Here is a 23751-nt window from a genome sequence, read left to right on the forward strand (position 1 = left end):
CATGATCCATCCATGTGGCTGCTTGACTCCTATCCCTTTCAATCCCAATGGTGCCTACATCAACCTCAACCCTCATCAATCCTCAGTTACTCAAACACCATTGTCATTGGCTGGATCATGATCAGCACGGATGTTGGGGTGAAGGGCCTGCTTCCCTGTGGAACAGCTCCATCCAGCCTTCAATAAAGGTTTGTATCAGCAGCATGTGTCCAAGTAACAGCGAGTTTTCCAGCAGAGAAAAGCAGAAAGATGCAAACTCTGGAAAAGGTAGGAAGGACATGCTGCAGACATTCAGTGGGTCTGTGGAGAGAGGAGCCGTTAACACTCAGCAGCGCTCTTCTCTTCTCCAGTTCTGGGGAAGGGTCTAGGACCTGTTCCACAAATTCTGTTTGCCCCTCTGTGGCATGTTCCTTCACCACAGTGGTGTCTCCCCCCTCCCCAAAGGGAGGTGCTCCAGATGGTCTCTCCTCACCCATCCTTCCAGGATGCTGTCGACTGGTTGGCAAACACAGGTTCCACCATCATACAGTGGTCACCATGACTTCCCCCTGCACTGACCAGGGCAGTGGTCACCCTGTCTCCAGCTTTGCATGTTTTTACTTGAATTATGGTGTCTGCAGACTTTCCTGTTTTACTCCTCTCTTTATACAAACTTTTTTTTTGCTGGTTGCTTGATTCCAGATCCCAGGAGTTTTACTATGTATCCCAGTTAAAGAAGCCCTTTGTGCAGTTTCCACTGGCCACCCTTAACAAGGACACTAATTACTTCTCCACTGAACACCCTCGTCCCCGGGGATCAGTGTGTTTGACCTTCACCTGGAAATGGGTGACTTTCTGCTGTCCCTTTTTCATTGATTTTATCAGCACACCGGCGTCAGCAAATGCCGGGGATATGAGTAGGGGTCGAGGCGGTTAATCTCCGGCGTCAAATGAAGTCACTTGATGCCGACGTTCAGACAGTGTTCCTTTTCTACTGGACCCTGCCCCGGTAAATTCCCAGTTAATTCCTGGGACAGGGTGCCAGTGGGAAAAGGGCATTTTCCTCCTATAGATGGTGCAGGACTTGCTGAGTTTCTCCAGCACTTGTGTGTATTAAGCAGCACAGGGACATGCTCTTTGGCTCACGATGTCTGTACCAAACCCGAGTCTATATGAAACGGAATCAACTGCCTACACATTATCCATATCCCCCATCCTGCTCCATATTCAAGCATCTACTGCTGTATCTGCTTCCATCACTACCCCTGACAGCCTGTTTCAGGCACCAATTTCTCCCCTCCCTTTAAACTCCCCTATCCCCAAGTGTCACACTTCTACCTTGGGGAAAAGATCTTGAACATCCACCCTACAATAGACAATCGGTGCTGAAGTAGGCCATTCGGCCCATCGAGCCAGCACCGCCATTCATTTAGATCATGGCTGATCTTCCACTATCAATACCCTGTCCCTGCCTTCTCCCCAACACCCTTAATTCCCATGTCCACAAGAACCTTATCTAATTCCCTCTTGAACTTACCTTGAGAACTCGCCTCTACCACCCTCTGCAGCAAAACATTTCACAGACCAACAACTCTCTGGGTAAAAAAAGAAAATTCTCATCTCTGTCCTAAAGGGCCTTCCCTGTATTCTTAAACTATGGCCTCGTCTCCCCCAACATCGGGAACATGTAATCAGTTTCTATCATGTCCAATCCCTTAATAATCTTGTATTCCTCAATCATATCTTCCCTCATCCTTCTAAATTCCAAAATAAACAACTCAGTTTACCCAACCTTTTGGCATACGTCACTCCCGCCATCCCGGGAACTAACCCTGTGAATCTATGTTGCACTCCCTCAATAGTGAGAATGTCCCTCCTCAATTGAGGAGGCCAGAAGTGGCCACAATGCTCCAGGTGTGGTCTCACCAGGGCCCTGTACAACTGCAGAAGGACATCTTCACTCCGATACTCAACTCCCCTTGTGATGAGGCCAACATGCAGTTTGCCTTTTTCACAGCTTGTTGAACCTGCATGCTGGCTTTTAGTGACTGACGTACACCTAGATTACATTGCACTTCCACACTCCATTTAAATAATAATGTCTTCTTGTTCCTGCCACCAAAGTGGATAACCTCACATCTATCCACATTAAACTGCATCTTCCATGCATCTGCCCACTCACCTAACCTGTCCAAGTGCCCCTGCATTTTCCTGACATCCTCCTCACACTTCACACTGCCACCCAGTTTCATGTTATCTGCAAATTTGCTTATGTTATTGATAATCTCCTTATCTAAATCATTAATATATAGGGTAAACAATTGAGAACCCAGCACTGAGCCCTGTGGGACCCCACATGTCACATCCTGCCATCCCAAAAGTGACCTGTTGATCCTTCCTCTTTGTTTCTTGTCTGTCAACCAATTTTCTATCCATGTCGGCACCCTACCCCCAATACCGTACTCTCCGATTCTGCCGACTAATCTCCTGTGTGGGACCTCTCTTGATTTTACATACCTCTATCAGGTCTCCCCTCAGAGTCCTGCCCTCAAGGGAAAACAACCCAGGTTATTCAATCTCTCCCCAGAACTCATCCTCTCTAAACCAGGCTGCATCCTGGTAAAAGTAAAACAGGAAAGTCGGCAGACACTGGTTGAAGTAAAAACACAAAATGCTGGAGAAACTCAGCAGGTCAAACAGTGAAACTTTCCATAGCAGAGATACTGTCCACCCAATCTACTTTGGGGAAGGGCTCCAGCCAGAATGAACATTTCGGGCTGGAGCCCTTCCCCAAAGTAGATTGGGTGGACAGCCAATTCAGGCACCTGCCTGCATTTTGCTCATCCCTTGAAGGGCTCCAGCCCGAAACATTAGTTCTGGATCTGTATCTCTGCTATGGAAAGTTTCACTGTTTGACCTGCTGAGTTTCTCTAGCATTTTGTGTTTTTACTTCAACCACAGTGTCTGCCGACTTTCCTGTTTTACTCCAGGGCAGTGAACATTGGACCAGGGCAGTGAACATTGGACCAGGGCAGTGAACATTGGACCAGGGCAGTGAACATTGGACCAGGGCAGGGCAAGCAGGGGCAGGGAGACCAATCAGCAACCAGGAAGACCCCAGGTGTACGGCACAGACCTGGAACGGATACTTGTAGCTGCACGGGAGACTCATATCGGTCAACACGATCTCCACACACTTGATTTTGGAGATGTCGATGGATCCCTTCATGATATACTTCTTCTGCAAGAAACAAGAAGCACAAAAGCTTGGGCCGGCATGGTTAGTGTAGTGGTTAACGCAATGCACCGAGGACTGGAGAACACTGTTCCATTGGGTTGTACTTGTGCAATCAGATGACAATAACTTGAACTTTAGCAGTGTTTCCTCGAGCACTCTCAGTACCTTTGCCTCCGCCATAAGGTGGGACAGTTAGAAGAGCAGTCAGTGCAATGCTGTTATGGTGCCAGGGACTGGGGTTCGAATCCCACGCTGTCTGTAAGGAGCTTGTATGTCCTCCCCGTGTCTGTGTGGATTTACCCCGGGGGTTCCGGTATCCTCCCACCCTTCAAAACGTACTGGGGGGGGGGGGTGCAGGTTAATTGGATGTGATTTGGCAGCATAGGGCTCGTGGGCCGGAACATAGGAAGTAGGAACAGGAGGAGGCCAAAAATGGCCCATCAAGCCTGCTCCGCCATTCAATACGATCATGGCTGATCTAATTTAGGACCTAACTCCACCTACCTGCCTTCTCCCCATATCCCCTAATTCCTCTATCATGTAAAAATTTATCTAACCGAATTTTAAATATGTTTAATGAGGCAGCCTCAACCACTTCCCTGGTTAGAGAATTCCAAACATTCACTACTCTCTGGGAAAAACTATTTTTCCTTATCTCTGTCCTAAATCTACTCCCCCGAATCTTGAGACTGTGTCCTCTCATTTTAGTTTCCCCGGCCAGCTCAAAAAACCTTCCTACATCTATCCTATCCATACCCTTCATAATCCTATATGTTTCTATAAGATCTCCTCTCATTCTTCTGAACTTGAGCAAATACAATCCTAGATGATTTAATCTTTCATCATAAGTCAACCCCTTCATCCCAGGGATCAACCTAGTAAACCTCCTCTGGACCGTCTCCAAAGCCAGTATATCCTTCCTCAAATATGGAGACCAGAACTGGACACAGTACTCCAGGTGCGGTCTCACCAGTACCTTATACAGTTGCAGCATTACCTCCCTACTCCTGAATTCAATTCCTCTAGCGATGAAGGCCAACATTCCATTTGCCTTCTTAATAACCTGCTGCACCTACAACCTAACTTTTTGCGATTCATGCACAAGCCCTCCCAAGTCCCTCTGCACAACAGCATGCTGTAGTTTTTCACCCTTTAAATAATATTCAGCTCTTTTATTTTTCTTGCTAAAGTGGATAACCTCACACTTACTAACATTGTACTCCATCTGCCAGACCTTTGCCCACTCATCCAGCTTAACTATATCCCTCTGCAGACTCTCCACATCCTCATTACAATTTGCTCTTCCACTCAATTTGGTGTCATCCGCAAACTTGGCTCCATCACATTTTGTCCCCTCCTCCAAGTCATCAATGTAAATGATGAACAGTTGTGGGCCTAACACCGACCCTGCGGCACCCCACTTACCACTCTCTGCCAACCTGAAAAACTCCCATTTATCCCAACTCTCTGCCTCCTGTCAGACAACCAATTTTCAATAGACTTCCCCGGACTCCACTTTCCTGTAACTTACTGAGAAGTCTCTTGTGCGGCACCTTATCAAACGCTTTCTGGAAATCCAAATAGACAACATCAACCTGTTCCCCTCTATCCAACGCACCCATTATATCCTCAAAGAATCCTAACAAGTTTGTCAAACAAGATCTTCCCTTTCTAAAACCATGCTGCGTCTGCCTGATTGAACCCTTACGTCCCAAAAGTTTCACTATTTCATCTTTAATGAAGGCTTCAAGCATTTTTGCAATCACAGACGTCAAGCTAATTGGCCGATAATTTCCAGTCTTCTGCCTACATCCCTTCTTAAAAAGTGGCGTGACATTTGCTGTCTTCCAGTCTGCCGGGACCTGCCCAGAGTCCAAGGAATTTTGGTCTATGACCACCAATGCATCAACTATAACTTCTGCCATTTCCTTCAGAACCCTTGGATGCACATCATCAGGACCAGGTGATTTGTCTGGCTTTAGTCCCATTAGTTTCTCCATCACTACTTCCTTTGTAACAACTATTTTATCAAGGCCCTCCCCAACATTTGCATCCTTAACTCCGCACTTGGGCGTGCTGGACGTGTCTTCCACCGTGAAGACTGACACAAAATATTTGTTCAATGCCTCGGCCATTTCCTCATTTTTTGCTACCAGTTTTCCTTTCTCATCCTCCAAGGGTCCTATGTTAACTCTAGCCACCCTCTTTCATTTTATATATTTATAAATTTTTTTGCTTTCTGTTTTTATATTTTGTGCCAATTTACTTTCATAATCCTTTTTCCCATTTCTTATTACCCGCTTTTGTAACCCCTTGTTGTCTCTTAAAGTTTTCCCAATCCTCTTTGCAGCTTTGTACACCTGCGCCTTCAATTTTATGTTCTCCTTTATTTCCTTCGTTAACCACGGTTGATTTTTCCCTCCCTTGCTGCCCTTTTTCCTGACCGGAATATATTTTTGTTGAGCATTACAAAATATTTCTTTGAAAATCTTCTACTGTTCCTCAACTGTTTCATCAATTAGCCTGTGCTCCCAGTCCACTCTGCCCAATTCCTCCCTCATCCTATGGTAGTCACCCCTGTTTAAGCATAATATATTAGCTTTAGAAGGAAGGGCCTGGTACCAAGCTGGAGGTGAAAACTTTACGTGTCATCATTTCTTGCACAGAACGACAGGTGGAGGCAGCGACAAGGAGCTCAGCACCTTCACCCCGCACAACAGGTCAACATGTCACTCTACAGCAGAGGAACCGCACTGTGGGACGGGCAGAACTGAGGGGGGGGTCCCACTGTGGGAGGGGCAGTACTGAGGGGGGTCCCACTGTGGGGGGGGCGTCAGTACTGAGGGAGGTTCCCACTGTGGGGGGGGCGTCAGTACTGAGGGAGGTTCCCACTGTGGGGGGTCAGTACTGAGGGGGGAGTCCCACTGTGGCAGGGGGGTCAGTACTGAGGGGGGTCCCACTGTGGGTGGGGCAGTACTGAGGGGGTTCCCACTAATCGAGTACCTGTAACTTTTGAAGGATGGATAATAAAGGAACAGTATTTATTTACTTCCAAAAGGTGAAAAAGAGGGTTGGACACCCCATCACAGGGTAACAGAACTGGGTGAGGACGAGGTACGTTACAGATACAATGGGAGAAGGTGGGATTACACACGACACACTGTTTCATGACCTGCCTGGGCATCATCTGCTTCGTGACCTCCTTCTCCAGAGGACATCGGTACAGGTGAGGGGAGGGAAGTTTAGGGGAAACATCAGGGTTACATTTTTTTTTACCCATTGGGTTGTGGGAGCCTGGAATGCCTTGCTAGGGATGGTGGTGGAGGCTGGAACAAAAGAGACATTTAAAAAACCAACAGGCCTAAGGATTCAAGAAAAAATAGAGGGTTATGGGTGTGGGGTAGAGAAGGTTTAGATAGTTGTGGAGTAGGTTGAAAAATGTCAGCAAAACATCATGGGCTGAATAGCCTGGATTGTGCTGTGGTGGCCATGTTTTCTGCAGTAAGATTTTACACCATGGGGTATGATCTCCCAACCCTTGGATTATGTGTTATGGCAACATCACCCTTCACCCTACCACAGAATATCAGGACCAAGCTGACCAAGGCTTCGACACAGAGAGGGGTGAGTGTGTGTATCAGCGGAGGGGCTGAGGGCAATGACACCATTGATCAGATACTTGGATGGGAACAGTATCTGAAAATTTTCCTGCTTTACTAAATGGGTGGGATAGCAGTTGAGGGCCTACCAGGGAAGCAGCTCCTCTGTCGTCATTGGGGGCAGCCTGTTTCTGGGCCATATTATGCCTATCTCTTCCCTCCATGAACACAGTCCTGTCACAGACACTCCCCGTAACCACGGTCCTGTCACTGACACCCCCCATGACCACAGTCCTGTCACTGATGCCCCCGTGACCACAGTCCTGTCACTGATGCCCCCGTGACCACAGTCCTGTCACTGATGCCCCCGTGACCACAGTCCTGTCACAGACACTCCGTGACCACAGTCCCATCACCCCCACGTGCTGTACACACCCCTCGATAAGACATGCCTGAACCGACAACCTGGCCATTCCCATTCCGCCATCACTGCTCTTTCATCTCGGCCTGTTCACTGAATCTGCATTTGCTGGTCAGTGAGTGTGGAGTCTCTGGTTCACTGGGTCTGCAACAAGGATTCTCATTCCCACAAACTGGGGGTTGTGTGATTGGCTGAGAGGGTTAATGAAGCCAAGGTGAACATGGAGCCAGGGAACCACAGCCCCTTTTGAATAAAGGCACCAGACACAAGAGGATATGGCCACCACCTGATGGTCCCTTCTCCCGAATCTCCTCCCAGCCCTCCTTCAAGAAGCAGCTGAGCTGGGAGGAGTCACGTGATGGAGTAGTGGCCGGACGGAGAACTCCAGCACTCTCCAGAAAAGTCGGGAAAAACAAGAGAAAATACAAAGGCACAAATAAAAGTTAAAGAAAAGTGAGTATAAAGGTGGAAAGAAGATGGAGACAAAAGAAAAAAATCAAAATCATCGGTAAGAAGAGAGGAAGAGAAGACAACGGAGGAAAAAGGTGAAGGCCTTACCTGTCCGAAGAGGCCCGCTGTGGAGAGAGGAGCCCGCTACCTCAGGTCGGTAGAAAAAGAACTACAACAATGGCTCACAGAGCCGAGTAAAAGTGCGCAACCGCGCATGAAAAAAAACACACCGACGGGAGGGGGGACCAGCTGGGAGTCGATCTCCACAGCCGGCAACGACAGCTGCAGAACACCTGCAGCAAGAAGAGACCACAGAAGACAATAGAAACAAGAAAGAAGAGAAGGAAAGGGCAACAAAGAAACAACAGATGGCCAACCCAGAGGAAGAATACAGTGAAATAGATGAAGGGAAAGGCAAGGTAAAGGATATACTTGCTCTTGTTAGAGGATACATGGAGTCATTTAAAGAATGGCAAACACAGGAATTCAATGATTTAAGAAGAAGAATAAACAACACAGAAGAGAAAGTGAATAAAATAGATATGACCTTAACAGAAATGGGGAAAAAAATGGACAAGATGGAAGAACGGGCAGTAGCAGCAGAAATGGAGGTAGAAGACTTAAAAAAGAAATTGGAGGAATCTAATAAAAAAACTAAAGAGACACAAGAACTACTAGCTCAAAAAATAGATATAATGGAAAATTATGACAGAAGAAATAACATAAAGATAGTGGGCCTTAAGGAAGATGAAGAAGGCAAGAATATGAGGGAGTTTATAAAAGAGTGGATCCCTAAGACCCTAGGATGTCCAGAACTACAGCAAGAAATGGAAATAGAAAGGGCACATAGAGCATTGGCCTCTAAACCACAACCACAACAAAAACCAAGATCTATTGTAGTAAAATTCCTAAGATTTACTACAAGAGAAAAGGTACTGGAGAAGACAATGGAAAAAGTAAGAGAGGGCAACAAACCACTGGAGTATAAAGGGCAAAAAATCTTCATTTATCCAGATATAAGTTTTGAACTCCTAAAGAAGAGAAAAGAGTTCAATACAGCAAAGGCGATTTTATGGAAGAAAGGGTATAAATTTATACTGAAGCATCCTGCGGTATTGAAAATATTTATTCCAGGACAACAAAACAGACTGTTCTCGGATCCAGAAGAAGCACGAAAATTTGCAGAACAATTACAAAAATAGACTGAGGGATGAACACGGGTAATGAGAGTAAAAATGATCACGATTGATATGTATGTGGGTAAAGACAAAAATAGACTGAGGGATGAAGACGGGTAATGAGGGTAAAAATGACCAAGATTGGTATGTATGCGGGTAAAGAGGTATAAGAGTGAATAGAGACAATGGGCATACGTGAAAGTATCTGTAATTAGAGGAAAACATAGATAGTATAGACAAGAATTAATAAGGGAAGGTAATGGAATAGAGAGAATAAGGAGGGAATTAAAAGAGTGACCTTTGTGACATATGAAAAGTGAAATCTTTTCTGGGGGGGGCTGGGTGGGGGAAAAGAGCGGTCACTGCAAAATCAGTTGACGCTTGCGAGTGGATTCGCAAATCCAAATGGAGAGGGGAGATGCGGTTGTCCGACAAGGGATAAAGGACAACTCAGGAGGGGAAGGGGAGATTGGGGATAAAGAAGATAGAAATAGGAGAATAAGGAAAATGTTGGATGTTGTAGGAATGTTGTCTTGTAAAGAGTTGAAAATAAGAAAACAGAAATGGAAAAGGAGGAAAGGTAATGATGGAAAAACGGAAAGAGAAGATAAACAAAATATAAAATGGCTACGCTGAACAATATGACTTTAAATATTAATGGAATACATAAACAAATTAAAAGGAAGAAACTACTAAATTTACTGAAAAAGGAAAAAATTGATATAGCATTTGTCCAAGAAACACACAACTGAATTGGAGCACAAGAAATTAAAGAGAGATTGGGTAGGGCATGTAACAGCAGCATCGTATAATTCAAAAGCAAGAGGAGTGGCTATATTAATTAGCAAAAATGTGCCATTTAAAATAGAAGAGGAAATAATAGATCCAGCAGGGAGATATGTTATGATAAAATGTCAGATATATTCGGAGCTTTGGAATCTACTTAATATATATTCACCTAACGAAGAAGATCAAAAGTTTATGCAAGATATCTTTTTGAAGGTAGCTAATACGCAAGGGAACATACTAATAGGAGGGGATTTCAATCTGAATTTGGATCCAAATATGGATAAAACGGGGAAAAAAATTAACAGGAAGAACAAAGTAACCAAATTTATAATTAAATCAATGCAAGAAATGAAACTTGTGGACATATGGAGGAAACAAAACCCAAAAGAAAAGGAATACTCATACTACTCGACTAGACATAAAACATACTCAAGAATAGACCTATTTTTGTTATCAGCTAGTATGCAGGATAGAGTAAGAAAAACAGAATATAAAGCGAGAATGCTATCGGACCATTCACCCTTAATATTGACAGTAAAGCTAGAGGACATCCCTCCAAGAATGTATAGATGGAGATTAAACCCCATGCTACTTAAAAGACAGGACTTTAGAGAATTTATTGAAAAACAATTAAAAATGTATTTTGAAGTAAATACGGAATCAGTGGAAGATAAGTTTATACGATGCGACGCAATGAAAGCATTCATTAGAGGGCAAATAATAAGTTATGCAACCAAGATGAAGAAGGACTATAATCAGGAAACAGAGCAGTTGGAAAGGGAAATAGTAAACATAGAAAAAAAATTAGCAATAAAGGAAGATACAACCAAAAGAAGAGAATTGGCGGATAAAAAAATAAAATATGAAACATTACAAACATATAAGGTGGAGAAGAATATAATGAAGACAAAACAGAAATATTATGAACTAGGTGAAAAAACACACAAAATCTTAGCATGGCAGCTTAAGACAGAGCAAACTAAGAAAATGGTATTGGCAACAAGGAAAAAAGACAAACAAATTACATATAATCCAAAAGAAATTAAGGAAAACTTCAGAAAATTCTATGAACAATTATACCGAACTGAAAACGAAGGGAAAGAAGGGAAAATAGATTAATTTTTGACTAAAATTGAACTACCAAAACTACAAATAGAGGAACAAAATAAATTAACAGAACCATTTGGAACAGTAGAAATACAAGAGATAATAAAAAAATTACCAAATAATAAGACACCAGGAGAGGATGGACTCCCAATAGAATTCTACAAAGCATTTAAAGACCTATTAATACCGCCCCTCTTGGATGTAATCAACCAGATTGATGAGACACAAAACTTACCAGATTCATGTCTTCTTTGGCTTGGCTTCGCGGACGAAGATTTATGGAGGGGGTAAAAAGTCCACGTCAGCTGCAGGCTCGTTTGTGGCTGACAAGTCCGATGCGGGACAGGCAGACACGATTGCAGCGGTTGCAGGGGAAAATTGGTTGGTTGGGGTTGGGTGTTGGGTTTTTCCTCCTTTGCCTTTTGTCAGTGAGGTAGGCTCTGCGGTCTTCTTCAAAGGAGGTTGCTGCCCGCCAAACTGTGAGGCGCCAAGAAGCACGGTTTGAGGCGATATCAGCCCACTGGCGGTGGTCAATGTGGCAGGCACCAAGAGATTTCTTTAGGCAGTCCTTGTACCTTTTCTTTGGTGCACCTCTGTCACGGTGGCCAGTGGAGAGCTCGCCATATAACACGATCTTGCAGCAATAATTACAGTGATACTAAAACAAGGGAAAGATCCACTCTCACCAGCGTCATATAGACCAATATCTTTGCTAAACACAGATTATAAGATAATAGCTAAACTATTAGCAAACAGATTAGCAGAACAGGTACCCAAAATGGTAATGGTAAATTTAGACCAAACTGGATTTATCAAAAAAAGACGCACAACAGACAATATTTGTAAATTTATTAACTTAATTCATGCAGTAGAAGGAAATAAAGCACCTGCAGTAGCAGTTGCTTTAGACGCAGAGAAGGCCTTCGACAGAGTAGAATGGAATTATTTGTTCAAAGTATTGCAAAAATTCAGTTTACCGGAGAAGTATATTAATTGGATTAAAGCATTATATAAGGGACCGTTAGCGAAAGTGACAGTAAATGGACATGTATCAAAGCAATTTAACTTAAGCAGGTCAACGCGGCAGGGATGCCCACTATCACCATTATTGTTTGCGCTAGCTATAGAACCACTAGCAGAATCGATAAGAATAGATAATAATATAAAAGGAATAAAAATAAAAGACAGGGAATATAAAATCAGTCTATTTGCGGATGATGTGATAGTGTACTTAACAGAACCAGAACTATCAATAAAAGAACTATGTAAGAAATTGAAGGAATATGGAGAAGTGTCGGGATACAAGATAAACGTAAATAAAAGTGAAGCAATGCCTATGAATAACGCAGATTTCTCAAAATTTAAGAAGGAATCCCCATTCAGATGGCAAATGCAGGCAATAAGATACCTAGGTGTACAAATAAACAAAAATCTAGGCCAATTATATAAACTCAATTACAATCCACTAATGAAAAAATTACAGGACGATTTAGAGCATTGGAAAGAGCTACCACTAACACTGATAGGAAGGATAAACTGTATTAAAATGAACATTTTTCCAAGGATACTATACTTATTTCAGGCATTGCCAATACAACTGACAGAAAAATTCTTCAAAGAGTTAAAGAAAATAATAAGGAAATTTTTATGGAGAGGGGGGAAACCGAGGATAGCACTAGATAAATTAACAGAATGGTATAAACAAGGAGGCTTACAATTGCCAAACTTCAAAAATTATTATAGAGCCGCACAATTAAGGTACCTATCAGATTTTTATCAAACAAGGGAAAAACCAGACTGGACGAGATTAGATTTAGATAAAATAGGGGAAAAGATACCTGAACACATATTATATAAATGGGACGAAAAATTGGTACAACATAGAACTTCTCCAGTATTACACCATCTCCTCAATATATGGAAGAAGATTCATGTAGAAAGAAATAAAACAAATTATCAATTACCAAAACTAATATTGACGCAAAATAAGCTACTCCCTTTTACAATAGACAACCTTTCCTTTAGAGAATGGGAAAAAAAAGGGATTAAAAGAATAGAAAATTGTTTTTCAGGAAGTAGATTCTTATCCTTTGAACAAATGAGAGATAAGTACAATATAACTGGAGATACAGCGCTGGCATATTACCAACTGAGATCCTACTTGAAAGATAAATTAGGAAGCAATTTGAGTTTACCAGAGGGAAGTAATCTTGAATATGTGATTACAGATACAATGTTAATCAAAAGATTTATAACAAATATGTATATTAAACTGCAAGAAAAGGAGAATGAGGAAACAAATGGTAAAACTAAACAAAAATGGGAACAAGATTTAAATATAAAGATAAAAAAGGAAACATGGGAGAAATTATGTTCTGGAACGATGAGGAATACAATAAATACGAGGCTGCGTATGATACAATATAATTGGTTACACAGACTATACATTACACCGCAAAAGTTAAATAAATGGGACCCAACAGTATCTGATAGATGTTTTCGATGTAAAAAAGAAAGGGGAACAACAATTCATGCAATCTGGACATGTGAGAGAGTAGAAAAATTTTGGGATGATCTCAATCAGATATTAAATAAAATAACAGAAAACAATATACCAAAGAATCCAGAGATCTTTCCCCTAAGTAACATAAAAAATAAAGAATTTGGAATTGACTTGGAAGATGCACAAAAAAGATTTGTTAAGATAGCCCTAGCTGTAGCAAAAAAATGTATTATGTCAACCTGGAAATTGGAAGATAATTTGAAAATACAACAATGGTATATAGAAATGAATAAATGTATTCCATTAGAAAAAATAACATAGTTTAAGAAATAATATTGAAATATTCGAACAAGTATGGGAGCCTTACATTAAATACAATAGCGAAAACCTACCAGGAACAAACATTACCTAAGTTGATGGAAGGAGAAGAAAAGAATGGACTCGGTAGAATTTCTGGTGTATTTTTGTTGAATGACAACATTGTCTGACTGGCTTAATGCAACCTAGATTGTATACCTAAAATGGATGAGAGGGGGGGGTGGGGGGGTGGCTTGGGAGGAGGGAGGGGGGGGGAGAAAAAAGTCACTGTATATGTGTGAAAAAGAAAAAGTGTACATCATGGCTAATGTGATTTATGGTGTGAAAAATAAAAAATTAAAAAAAAAAGCAGGCTGTGCTAAAAGCAGAACATCTCCTGCTCTAACAAAGTTCCTCAGATCTTCCAGGAAGATCAGGACAAGCAGACGGCCATTTGTCCCCTCTAGCCTGCTCTTCCAACCAATATCTCAGTCCTGATGGAGGCTCGTAACCGAAGGCATTGACCTCTGCCTCCACAGACCTGCTGAGTTCCTTCAGTTTGGGATTTTTACTTCAGATCCCAGCATCTGCAGCTTCCTGTGTCTTCATTATGATTGTCTGTCCAATCTCCACGTCCCTCAATTCTGAATCAGAATTTATTGCATGAACAAGTCACAAAATTCATTGTTTTGCAGCAGCGACCCAGAGCAAACTTTCATATAAACCACCTTGCAACAATAAATAAAAATAACAGTGCACGAAAAGTCAAAATAAGGCAGTGTCTGTGGTTCATTGATTATTCTGGAATCTGATGGCAGCGGGGTAGAAGCTGTCCTTGTGCTCGTCTTTAAGGCTCCTGTATCTTTTCCCCGATAGTAGCAGAGTGAAGAGGGCATGGCCTGGGTGGGGGATCTTTGAGAATAGAGACTAACTTTTTAAAGACACCACCTCATGTAGAGATGTCCTCGATGGAGTGAAGTCTGGTGCCCGTGGTGTCACAGGCCGAGTTAACAACCCTCTGGAGTTTATTGTTGACCTGAGAGTTGCAGTGATGCAACCAGCCATAATGTTCTCCACAGTTCACCTGTAGAAGTTTATGAGAGTCTTCGGTGACATACCAAATTTCCTCAGACAATTCACAAGATATATCCACTGGCGAGCCTTCTTTGTGATTGCATCAACATGGAGGCTCCAGGACAGATCCTTGGAGATGTTGACACCCAGGAATTTGAAGTTCTTGGCCCTCTCCACTACTGAGCCTTCGATGAGGACTCAGTTGTGGAAAGAATCCTAACCCCTGGCTCAGGCACCTCAATCTCCCCGTCTCCTGGGCAAATTGTTCCACAGAAACGCTGCCTGTCACGCAGCACACCCTACTCCCCTTTACCCCCATTCTGATCTGCCTTTCACCTAGCTTTCTTTTCTCTTCTCACTGGCAGAGTTTCAAATAAGCCTTACTTCAATGTGCATTTAGTCACTTCCTTTCCACGCTAGATGCTGGGCCAGTTTCTCACCTCGAAAGAGGTTTTGAGGCACCACTTCCCCCAACCACAGAGAAATGTCTCCTTATTGAGACACAAATCAACCCCAAGATTGCTGTAAGGGTGTTAAATTCACAACTACCCCATGTAACCACCTTCACTAGTGGCCTTGATTCAATCAACAGCATGGTTTAGTACAGGGTCTTCTAAAGAGAAAAATTCTGTGTATACACACGCACACACATTCAGACACGCACGCATGCACACACACAAGCATATACACACACAAACACACATGCACACAAAGACACGCATAAAGACAAATGCACATGGACACATACATACACACATACAGAGCTACATACATGCACATGCACACACTCACGGTCATATAGACATACACATGCAGGCACACACATAAACACCCACCCACATATATGCACCAGCAGTTGGCTGATGACCTGACGCCCTCCCCAGGTTTATCTGATGACCATAAAAGGTGAGAGAAATGACCCAGGCAGCAAAGGTTAATACTAGCCCTTTGCTCCTTCCCTTCATTTTGTACAGACGTCCTCTGGTGTTTGCTGATCCTGCCCTGGGAAAGGAGCTGTGTGTCCACCCTACCTATTGCCTCTCATAATCTTGTAGACCTCTATCAAGTCTCCTCTTATCCTTCTACGCTCCAAAGTGAAAAGTCCCAGCTCTGCTCACCTTGCCTCATAAGACTTGTTTTCCAATCCAGGCAATGTCCTGGTGAATCTCCTCTGCCCCCTCTCCATAGCTTCCACATCCTTCCTGTAATGAGGTGACCTGAACTGAACACAATACTCAAAGTGTGGTCTCACCAGAGATTTGTAGAATTGTAATATGACCTCTCTACTCCTGAACTCAATCTCCCATTAATGAAGCCCAGCATCCCACTGGCCTTCATAACCATCTTATCAACCTGTGCAGCGACCTTGAGGGATGTATGGATTTGCACCTCAAGGTCCCTCTGTTTATCCACTCTTAAGTATCCGAACATTAACCCAGTACTTAGCCTTCTGGTTTGTCCTTCCAAAATGCATCACCTCACCCTTATCTGGATTGAACTCCATCTGCCACTTTTCTACCCAACTCTGCATCCTGTCCATATCCTCTTGTAACCTTCAAAAACCTTCAGCTGCATCCACAACTCCTCCAACCTTCATGTCATCCACAAACACTGCCCCATCCTTCCACCTCTTTTTTCTACAGACAAGCCAATTCTGAATTCACACAGCCAAGGTTCCATTGATCCCGTGCCTTTCTGACAGAGATTCTCTTGGGGGAGCTTGTCAAATGCCTTTGCCAAGATGCATGTTAACCACATCTACTGCCCAACCCTCATTGATTTATTTGTTACCTCCTTAAAGCAAAGATTGATAAGTATATTTTATATTTAGACATACAGACCAGTAACAGGGTATTCTGGCCCATGACTCTGTGTCACCCAATTAGCACACTTCCGGCACATTTTGAAAGGTGGGGGAAAACCGGAGCCCCCGGGGAAATCCCACACAGACACGGGAGAACGTACAAACTCCTTATACTCAGCATGGTATCTGAATAGTCAGGGTATCAAAAGTTATGGGGAGAAGGTGGGGAGTGGGGATGAGTGGGAGAATGGATCAGCTCATGATGGAATGGTGGAGCAGTCTCAAAGGGCTGAGTGGCCTACTTCTGCTGCTATATCACATGGTCTTATTTTGGGGTTCATTCAAGAGTCTGATAATAGCAGGATAGAAACTACTCAAGTCTGGTGACTGGATTGACACTAGAGCACTTTTGAGACTGGGCCTGTCATTTATGGGGCTAAAAGTAAGAGGGGCTCCTGTTGGAATATTGTTACAGTGTCTGCGTGGAAGGATGATGGGAGGAGGCCGTCGCCAGTGGCCTGGATTGTCAGAGAGCTCTTGCATGGGAGCTCCTGCATGCGAGCAGGCCATCGCCCATCCATCATTGCCCAAGCCCTCATCCCTCCACACATTCCTGTCAACTCCCACACACTACTCCTGTCACACTCTCAAATTCAAGAGTTGGCTAGCAATGACTGGCAGATCTTGAGGAATTAATCAAGTGATAATAGGGTTGGTACAGGTCAGCATCACTGAGATTATGGTCTGATGGAACAGCACTGAAGGCTGAATGGCCTCCTCCTAATTCACATTCACGAGTTGTTTATTCTGGAGCGTCTCTTCGAATGTCTCAGTATAATGTTCATATCAAAGCAATCAAACAGATGAGGGAAAGAGAAAGTGAACGAGGAAGAGAGAAGGTGAGTTGGAGGAGGTACATGGGATCATTTGAAGGGCTCATGGACTCACAAGGAACCTGGGCTTTGCAATGGAGAAGGAGTACGTGACACTACACATGGAGGGTCATTGGATGAAGGGAAGTGTCAGACCAATGCAGAGATTTGAAAATAAAAGTGAGGATTTTAGAATGGGGTGGCACTGGAGTGGTGGTGTGGGGACGGACAGGGTATACACATGAATGACAATGTCTCACAGACAGAGCCACAGGCAGTGTGACCCACAGCAGTAGATGGAGAGAGAAGCAGAGACCTACCCCTGTGCGACACTCGTAGTAAGCAAGCCGAGACCTGGTCAGTATAAAGTAACGCTCCTTGTAGTTGGAAGGAGAGGTCCTTCGCTTCTGCTGAGAGCGTTTGATGAGCAACTCTTCCAGGATCGAGCTGGGATCCATTCTAGTTGGGAGCAACCCACCCCATCGAGGGAGAGGGTGGGAAACGTTTGCACGCTGAGTCTAGGTTACGGAGGTGAAGCGTGGGTGAAGGTTGTATGATTGCAGAGGCTTCAGGAAAGAGCTCTGCGTTCACTTCAGTCTCTGATAAAGGCAAAACCCAAAACCACTTCCTTTGGATCTGTTTGCAAACCCTGCAAGCTAGAGCACACAGGCAGCCTTGAATTGGATGTTGGTCGGTTCAGGTCCCACAACATCTCCCTGAGTGATGAACTCTGCCTTCCATTCTTACCCAGGGAGCAGTGCTAGAGGGACAGTGCTGGAGGGGGGAACCAGTGTTGAAGTGGCAGTGCTGAGGGGGGAACCAGTGTTGGAGGGGCAGTGTTGGGGAGGTGGAAATACTGCTGTGGGGCAATGCTGAGGGGGTGGGAATGGTTAATGGTCACCTTGTGAGCAGAGAAATGGAAGAGCTAAATTTTGATTGGCCCTCTGTGAAGCCCAGCAGCCAATAAGAGTTGTTATGCCAGAGCAGCCACGTCAGAGTGGCAATGATTGAGATGTGTGCGTGGTTTTGAAATTGGTAAAATACTGCAGAGAATGGAAAATGAAAATAAAATTAGTGCTGACAATCCTTGGCTGACCCCAAACCCGAGAGACCTGCCACGAATCCAACACAATTGGGCATTGTCCTTGGCCCCAGCATCGGCAGGCTTTCTTGCTTTAGACCTCCCACTAATCCAGGTTGTGTTTCTATCGTGGACAGGAGTGGGAAGAATGTTTTGTATTAGACATCCCTGCAGATAATTGTGCTGTTTGGTCATCTAACTACAGGAAAGATATCAATAAGGTAGAAAGAGGGCAGAGGTTTACTAGGATGTAGCCCAGACTTCAGGAACTGAGATACAGGGGAAGGTTAAACAGGTTAGGACTTTATTCCCTGGAGCGTAGAAGAATGAGGAGAAATTTGATTGAGGTATTTAAAATGATGAGGGGGACAGACAGAGTGAATGTAGGTTGGCTTTTTCCATTGAGGATGGGTGAGATACAAACCAGAGGACATGGGTTAAGGGTAAAAGGGGAAAAGTTTATGGGGAATGAGGGAGAACCTCTTCACACAGAGACTGGTGGTGGAGAATGCATTCGGGGGGGGGGGGGGGTTGAAATCAACCTTCAGGGGGCAGCAGCAGGATCAGTGACATCACGACAGGTCCTGACCTGAAAGGCTGACTGACCATTCCTCTTCATGGATGCTACCTGACCTGCTGAGTTGCTCAGTGTACTTTATATGGCTAAGATACAGAACCAACATTTTGGGCTTGAGCCCTTCATCAGGGTACTAGCAAAAGTTGGGCAGGTGCCCAACTTCAGGTACATTTTGTTCACATCTTGGTGAAGGGCTCGTCCAAATTGTTAGTTCTGTATCTTTATCTTTACTGTATAAAGTTCACTGTTTGACCTGCTGGGTTTCTCCAGTATCATGTTTTTACTTCAACCACGGGATCTGCAGACTCATGTTTTACTGCTCCGTTGCACCATCTGCTCATGGTTTGTTTAAGATTCCTGCAGCTCTTTGTGCTGAGATCACAGGGATCTCCTGGGCAGAGGAGACCTGTACAAGAATAACAGGCTGCATCCCAACTGGAAGGGGGTCCTGCATCCCAACTGGAAGGGGGTCCTGCATCCCAACTGGAAGGGGGTCCTGCATCCCAACTGGAAGGGGGTCCTGCATCCCAACTGGAAGGGGGTCCTGCATCCCAACTGGAAGGGGGTCCTGCATCCCAACTGGAAGGGGGTCCTGCATCCCAACTGGAAGGGGGTCCTGCATCCCAACTGGAAGGGGGTCCTGCATCCCAACTGGAAGGGGGTCCTGCATCCCAACTGGAAGGGGGTCCTGCATCCCAACTGGAAGGGGGTCCTGCATCCCAACTGGAAGGGGGTCCTGCATCCCGGCAGGGAAGGGGGTCCTGCATCCCGGCAGGGAAGGGGGTCCTGCATCCCGGCAGGGAAGGGGGTCCTGCATCCCGGCAGGGAAGGGGGTCCTGCATTCTGGCAGGGAAGGGGGTCCTGCATTCTGGCAGGGAAGGGGGTCCTGCATTCTGGCAGGGAAGGGGGTCCTGCATTCTGGCAGGGAAGGGGGTCCTGCATTCTGGCAGGGAAGGGGGTCCTGCATTCTGGCAGGGAAGGGGGTCCTGCATTCTGGCAGGGAAGGGGGTCCTGCATTCTGGCAGGGAAGGGGGTCCTGCATTCTGGCAGGGAAGGGGGTCCTGCATTCTGGCAGGGAAGGGGGTCCTGCATTCTGGCAGGGAAGGGGGTCCTGCATTCTGGCAGGGAAGGGGGTCCTGCATTCTGGCAGGGAAGGGGGTCCTGCATTCTGGCAGGGAAGGGGGTCCTGCATTCTGGCAGGGAAGGGGGTCCTGCATTCTGGCAGGGAAGGGGGTCCTGCATTCTGGCAGGGAAGGGGGTCCTGCATTCTGGCAGGGAAGGGGGTCCTGCATTCTGGCAGGGAAGGGGGTCCAGTATTCTGGCAGGGAAGGGGGTCCAGTATTCTGGCAGGGAAGGGGGTCCAGTATTCTGGCAGGGAAGGGGGTCCAGTATTCTGGCAGGGAAGGGGGTCCAGTATTCTGGCAGGGAAGGGGGTCCAGTATTCTGGCAGGGAAGGGGGTCCAGTATTCTGGCAGGGAAGGGGGTCCAGTATTCTGGCAGGGAAGGGGGTCCAGTATTCTGGCAGGGAAGGGGGTCCAGTATTCTGGCAGGGAAGGGGGTCCAGTATTCTGGCAGGGAAGGGGGTCCAGTATTCTGGCAGGGAAGGGGGTCCAGTATTCTGGCAGGGAAGGGGGTCCAGTATTCTGGCAGGGAAGGGGGTCCAGTATTCTGGCAGGGAAGGGGGTCCAGTATTCTGGCAGGGAAGGGGGTCCAGTATTCTGGCAGGGAAGGGGGTCCAGTATTCTGGCAGGGAAGGGGGTCCAGTATTCTGGCAGGGAAGGGGGTCCAGTATTCTGGCAGGGAAGGGGGTCCAGTATTCTGGCAGGGAAGGGGGTCCAGTATTCTGGCAGGGAAGGGGGTCCAGTATTCTGGCAGGGAAGGGGGTCCAGTATTCTGGCAGGGAAGGGGGTCCAGTATTCTGGCAGGGAAGGGGGTCCAGTATTCTGGCAGGGAAGGGGGTCCAGTATTCTGGCAGGGAAGGGGGTCCAGTATTCTGGCAGGGAAGGGGGTCCAGTATTCTGGCAGGGAAGGGGGTCCAGTATTCTGGCAGGGAAGGGGGTCCAGTATTCTGGCAGGGAAGGGGGTCCAGTATTCTGGCAGGGAAGGGGGTCCAGTATTCTGGCAGGGAGGGGGTCGAGTATAGAGGTTGAGGGCTAATACTGTACTCCAAGAGTAAATGTAGTGGACAGTCAGTACAGTTAAGGCCTGTGGTGTAAACATTTTTTACCTGCACCTCTGCCCTTGGTGTGGGCCAAGGACTGGAGATGTCTTACAGCATTCCTGCTCAGGGTTCTACTTCCTAGCCATCCCAACTGACAGCTCCATACAGGTTTGAACATCCCCACAGAACAGGGCCAATGGTTTTTCTTTAATTTTGAAGACTCATAGTGGTCCATGCGGAAGATGGCAATGTCCACACTCAACAGCCCAGACCCCAAGGGTTGTGTGCTCTAGAAAGCAGTGGATAGGCACAGGGCACCAGAATGGGAGAAACCCCACCACCCCCCCCCTCCCCCTGCCCCTGTTGAAAAGTACTGGCGAGGATCCTGCATGGTGGGAGACTACATCAGTGGATCAGCACAGGGTTCAGTGGCCCAAGGCCTCACCAGGTAGTGGGATGCTAACTGGTTTCTGGGAACCACATCAGGCCCATGATCCAGCCAGGTGTTGACACCTCCCTAATGGTATCAGGGGTTGAGAACCAGGGGTCAAGTAGGAGACATGGGTGCTTGGACATCTGGGTCACCGCTGGAGCAGGCAGGATGCCGAGCAGGTATGGAGATAACCGGGATGCAAGAGGCAGTGGCATTAGAGATTGTGGCAGTATTATAGACCCTCAATGGTTCTAAGGGATTTTTTTATTTAGACATACAGCACGGTAACAGGCCCTTCCGGCCCATGAGCCCATGCTGCCCAATTACACCCAATTAACTTACAACCCCTGGAATGACCCACATTCCAGTAATAGAACGGTGGGAGGAAACTGGAGCCCTCGCGGAAAACCCGCGCAGACTTGGAGGGAACATACATACTCCCTACAGACAATGCGAGGTTCAAATCCCCGGTCCCAGTCACTGACGCTAACCACCAAATCAACCATGCCGTTCTCTTCTAGTAGAGCCTCTTTCTTTATATTTACACAGCAAAGACGGAAAATAAAGTTTGGGTACGTGACCTAAAGGAATCCATGCAAGAGGCCTAACAGGTGAAACAGATGAAGAGGTAAGGTAGACGAATGGCTTGGAGACTGGGATATTATAACAGATACCTGGCTGAGAGAAGGGGAAGACAGGCAGTTTAATGCCAAGGTGAGATAGAGGAATGGAAGGGGGTTGCGAGAGGAAGGAGTTAGTTGCCTTTTTCATGAGGGAAGACAGAGCAATGGAAAGTGTGGAGGTTATTCTTGGAGTAATCTTTCAGTGAAACCACATGGGTAGAACTTTGAAACAAGGGAACAATCACTTTTATGGGACTGTTTTATTGACCCCCAGATAGTCAACAGGAATTGGAGTATGTTGGGAAATTGCCGATGTAATAAGGTCATAACACTGGGAGAATTTACCTTCCTGAATATTTTCGGGATTATGCAGAGTAGAAATGACTTTGAGCATGTTCACATACCTTTCCCTCAGTAATCTCTTCCAATACCTGTTTGGGATTTTGGTTTTGGGCATATGACCCTGGGACAGGACACTGCTTGGTTTCTCTTTCCTGTAGATTTGGAGCATTTTGTGGAGACTGCACCAGTGTTCTCTCACCAGGATTCAGGTGTATGGAAGTTCAGGGATCTCTGCTGCCCAATGGACTACGAGTTTTGTGCCAGGTTTGCCATCTCCCTGTACCTCACAGGCTCTCTGGTGACGGTGAATTTTGTCCTCTATATCTGCCTTACTGAAAGATGACTCACAAAATACAGGAAACTGTTGTTTGCCTGAGTCTCCTGTCGATCTCGGTCAGAATGCAGTATTGTGCAGAGACAGGTAGTGGTGAACCTTCATTTTGCAGATGTTTCACATAAAGCCCATCTCTGTTGTACTTCAGTAAATACGCTTTCTGTGACTTAGAGATGGGCTCTGAGGGGGCACATCTGCAGCTTCACACTGGAACAATGGAGGATGGAGAATCATTGATTCTGGAGTGGAATGCAGTGTCTACAGGCTGTACAGTTTCCCATTCAAACAGTGAAAACACAACGCTGGAGAAACTCAGCAGATAAAACAGAGGACTTTATATAACAAAGTACATAACCAACATTTCAGGCTTGAGGTCTTCATGAAGCTATGAGCAAAACGTAGGCAAGTGCATGAATAGTTGGGGGGAGGGGGGGGAAGGAAGATAGGGGAGGAGCACAGGATCACAGGCAAGAGGTAATAGGTGGATAAGGGAGGGAGGGCACAGCAGCAAACGGGAAGGGAGGTTGGCTCTGTGAATGGAGAGGGAAGGGGGTGAGGAGCTGGAGGAAGAGGGAGGGAGGGGAAGGGGAGGGAGGGAGAACAGGGAGGGAGGGGGATATGAGGAGGGAGAGAGGGGGAAGGGGGAGAGAGGGAGGGAGAACAGGGAGGGAGGGGGCTAGCAAAAACAGGATGTCGATGTTAATGCCACCAAGCTGGAGAGTGCCCAGACAGAATATTAGGTGCTGCGCTTTGAATGTACAGGTGAGCATTTGATCAGTTCTGTTCAGAGGTAGATGGGTAACCTGAAAGGCCAGGTGCAGCATGGTGTCAAGGACTAAAAGTTTCAAGGCAATGGTCTGCTCTGGTTGACACAGGTTGGCTGTGGCAA

At 45.7% G+C, this 23751-nt stretch overlaps 1 protein-coding gene across 1 annotated transcript in view; it reads right to left on the reverse strand.

Moving 5' to 3' along the window:
* Positions 1-17939, reverse strand: part of LOC138742954 (tyrosine-protein kinase ITK/TSK-like) — a 43263-nt gene extending 25324 nt beyond the window's left edge. The window contains exons 1-2 of the mRNA XM_069897827.1: positions 17632-17939; positions 3116-3220 (exon numbers count right to left, since the gene is read on the reverse strand). Of these exons, the coding sequence (XP_069753928.1) occupies positions 3116-3220; positions 17632-17769 (243 nt within the window). The 5' untranslated portion in view covers positions 17770-17939. The remainder of the gene's footprint in view (positions 1-3115; positions 3221-17631) is intronic.
* Positions 17940-23751: the final 5812 nt, after the last annotated feature.

Source organism: Narcine bancroftii, chromosome 9, assembly GCF_036971445.1.
Source record: "Narcine bancroftii isolate sNarBan1 chromosome 9, sNarBan1.hap1, whole genome shotgun sequence".
NCBI lineage: Eukaryota > Metazoa > Chordata > Chondrichthyes > Torpediniformes > Narcinidae > Narcine > Narcine bancroftii.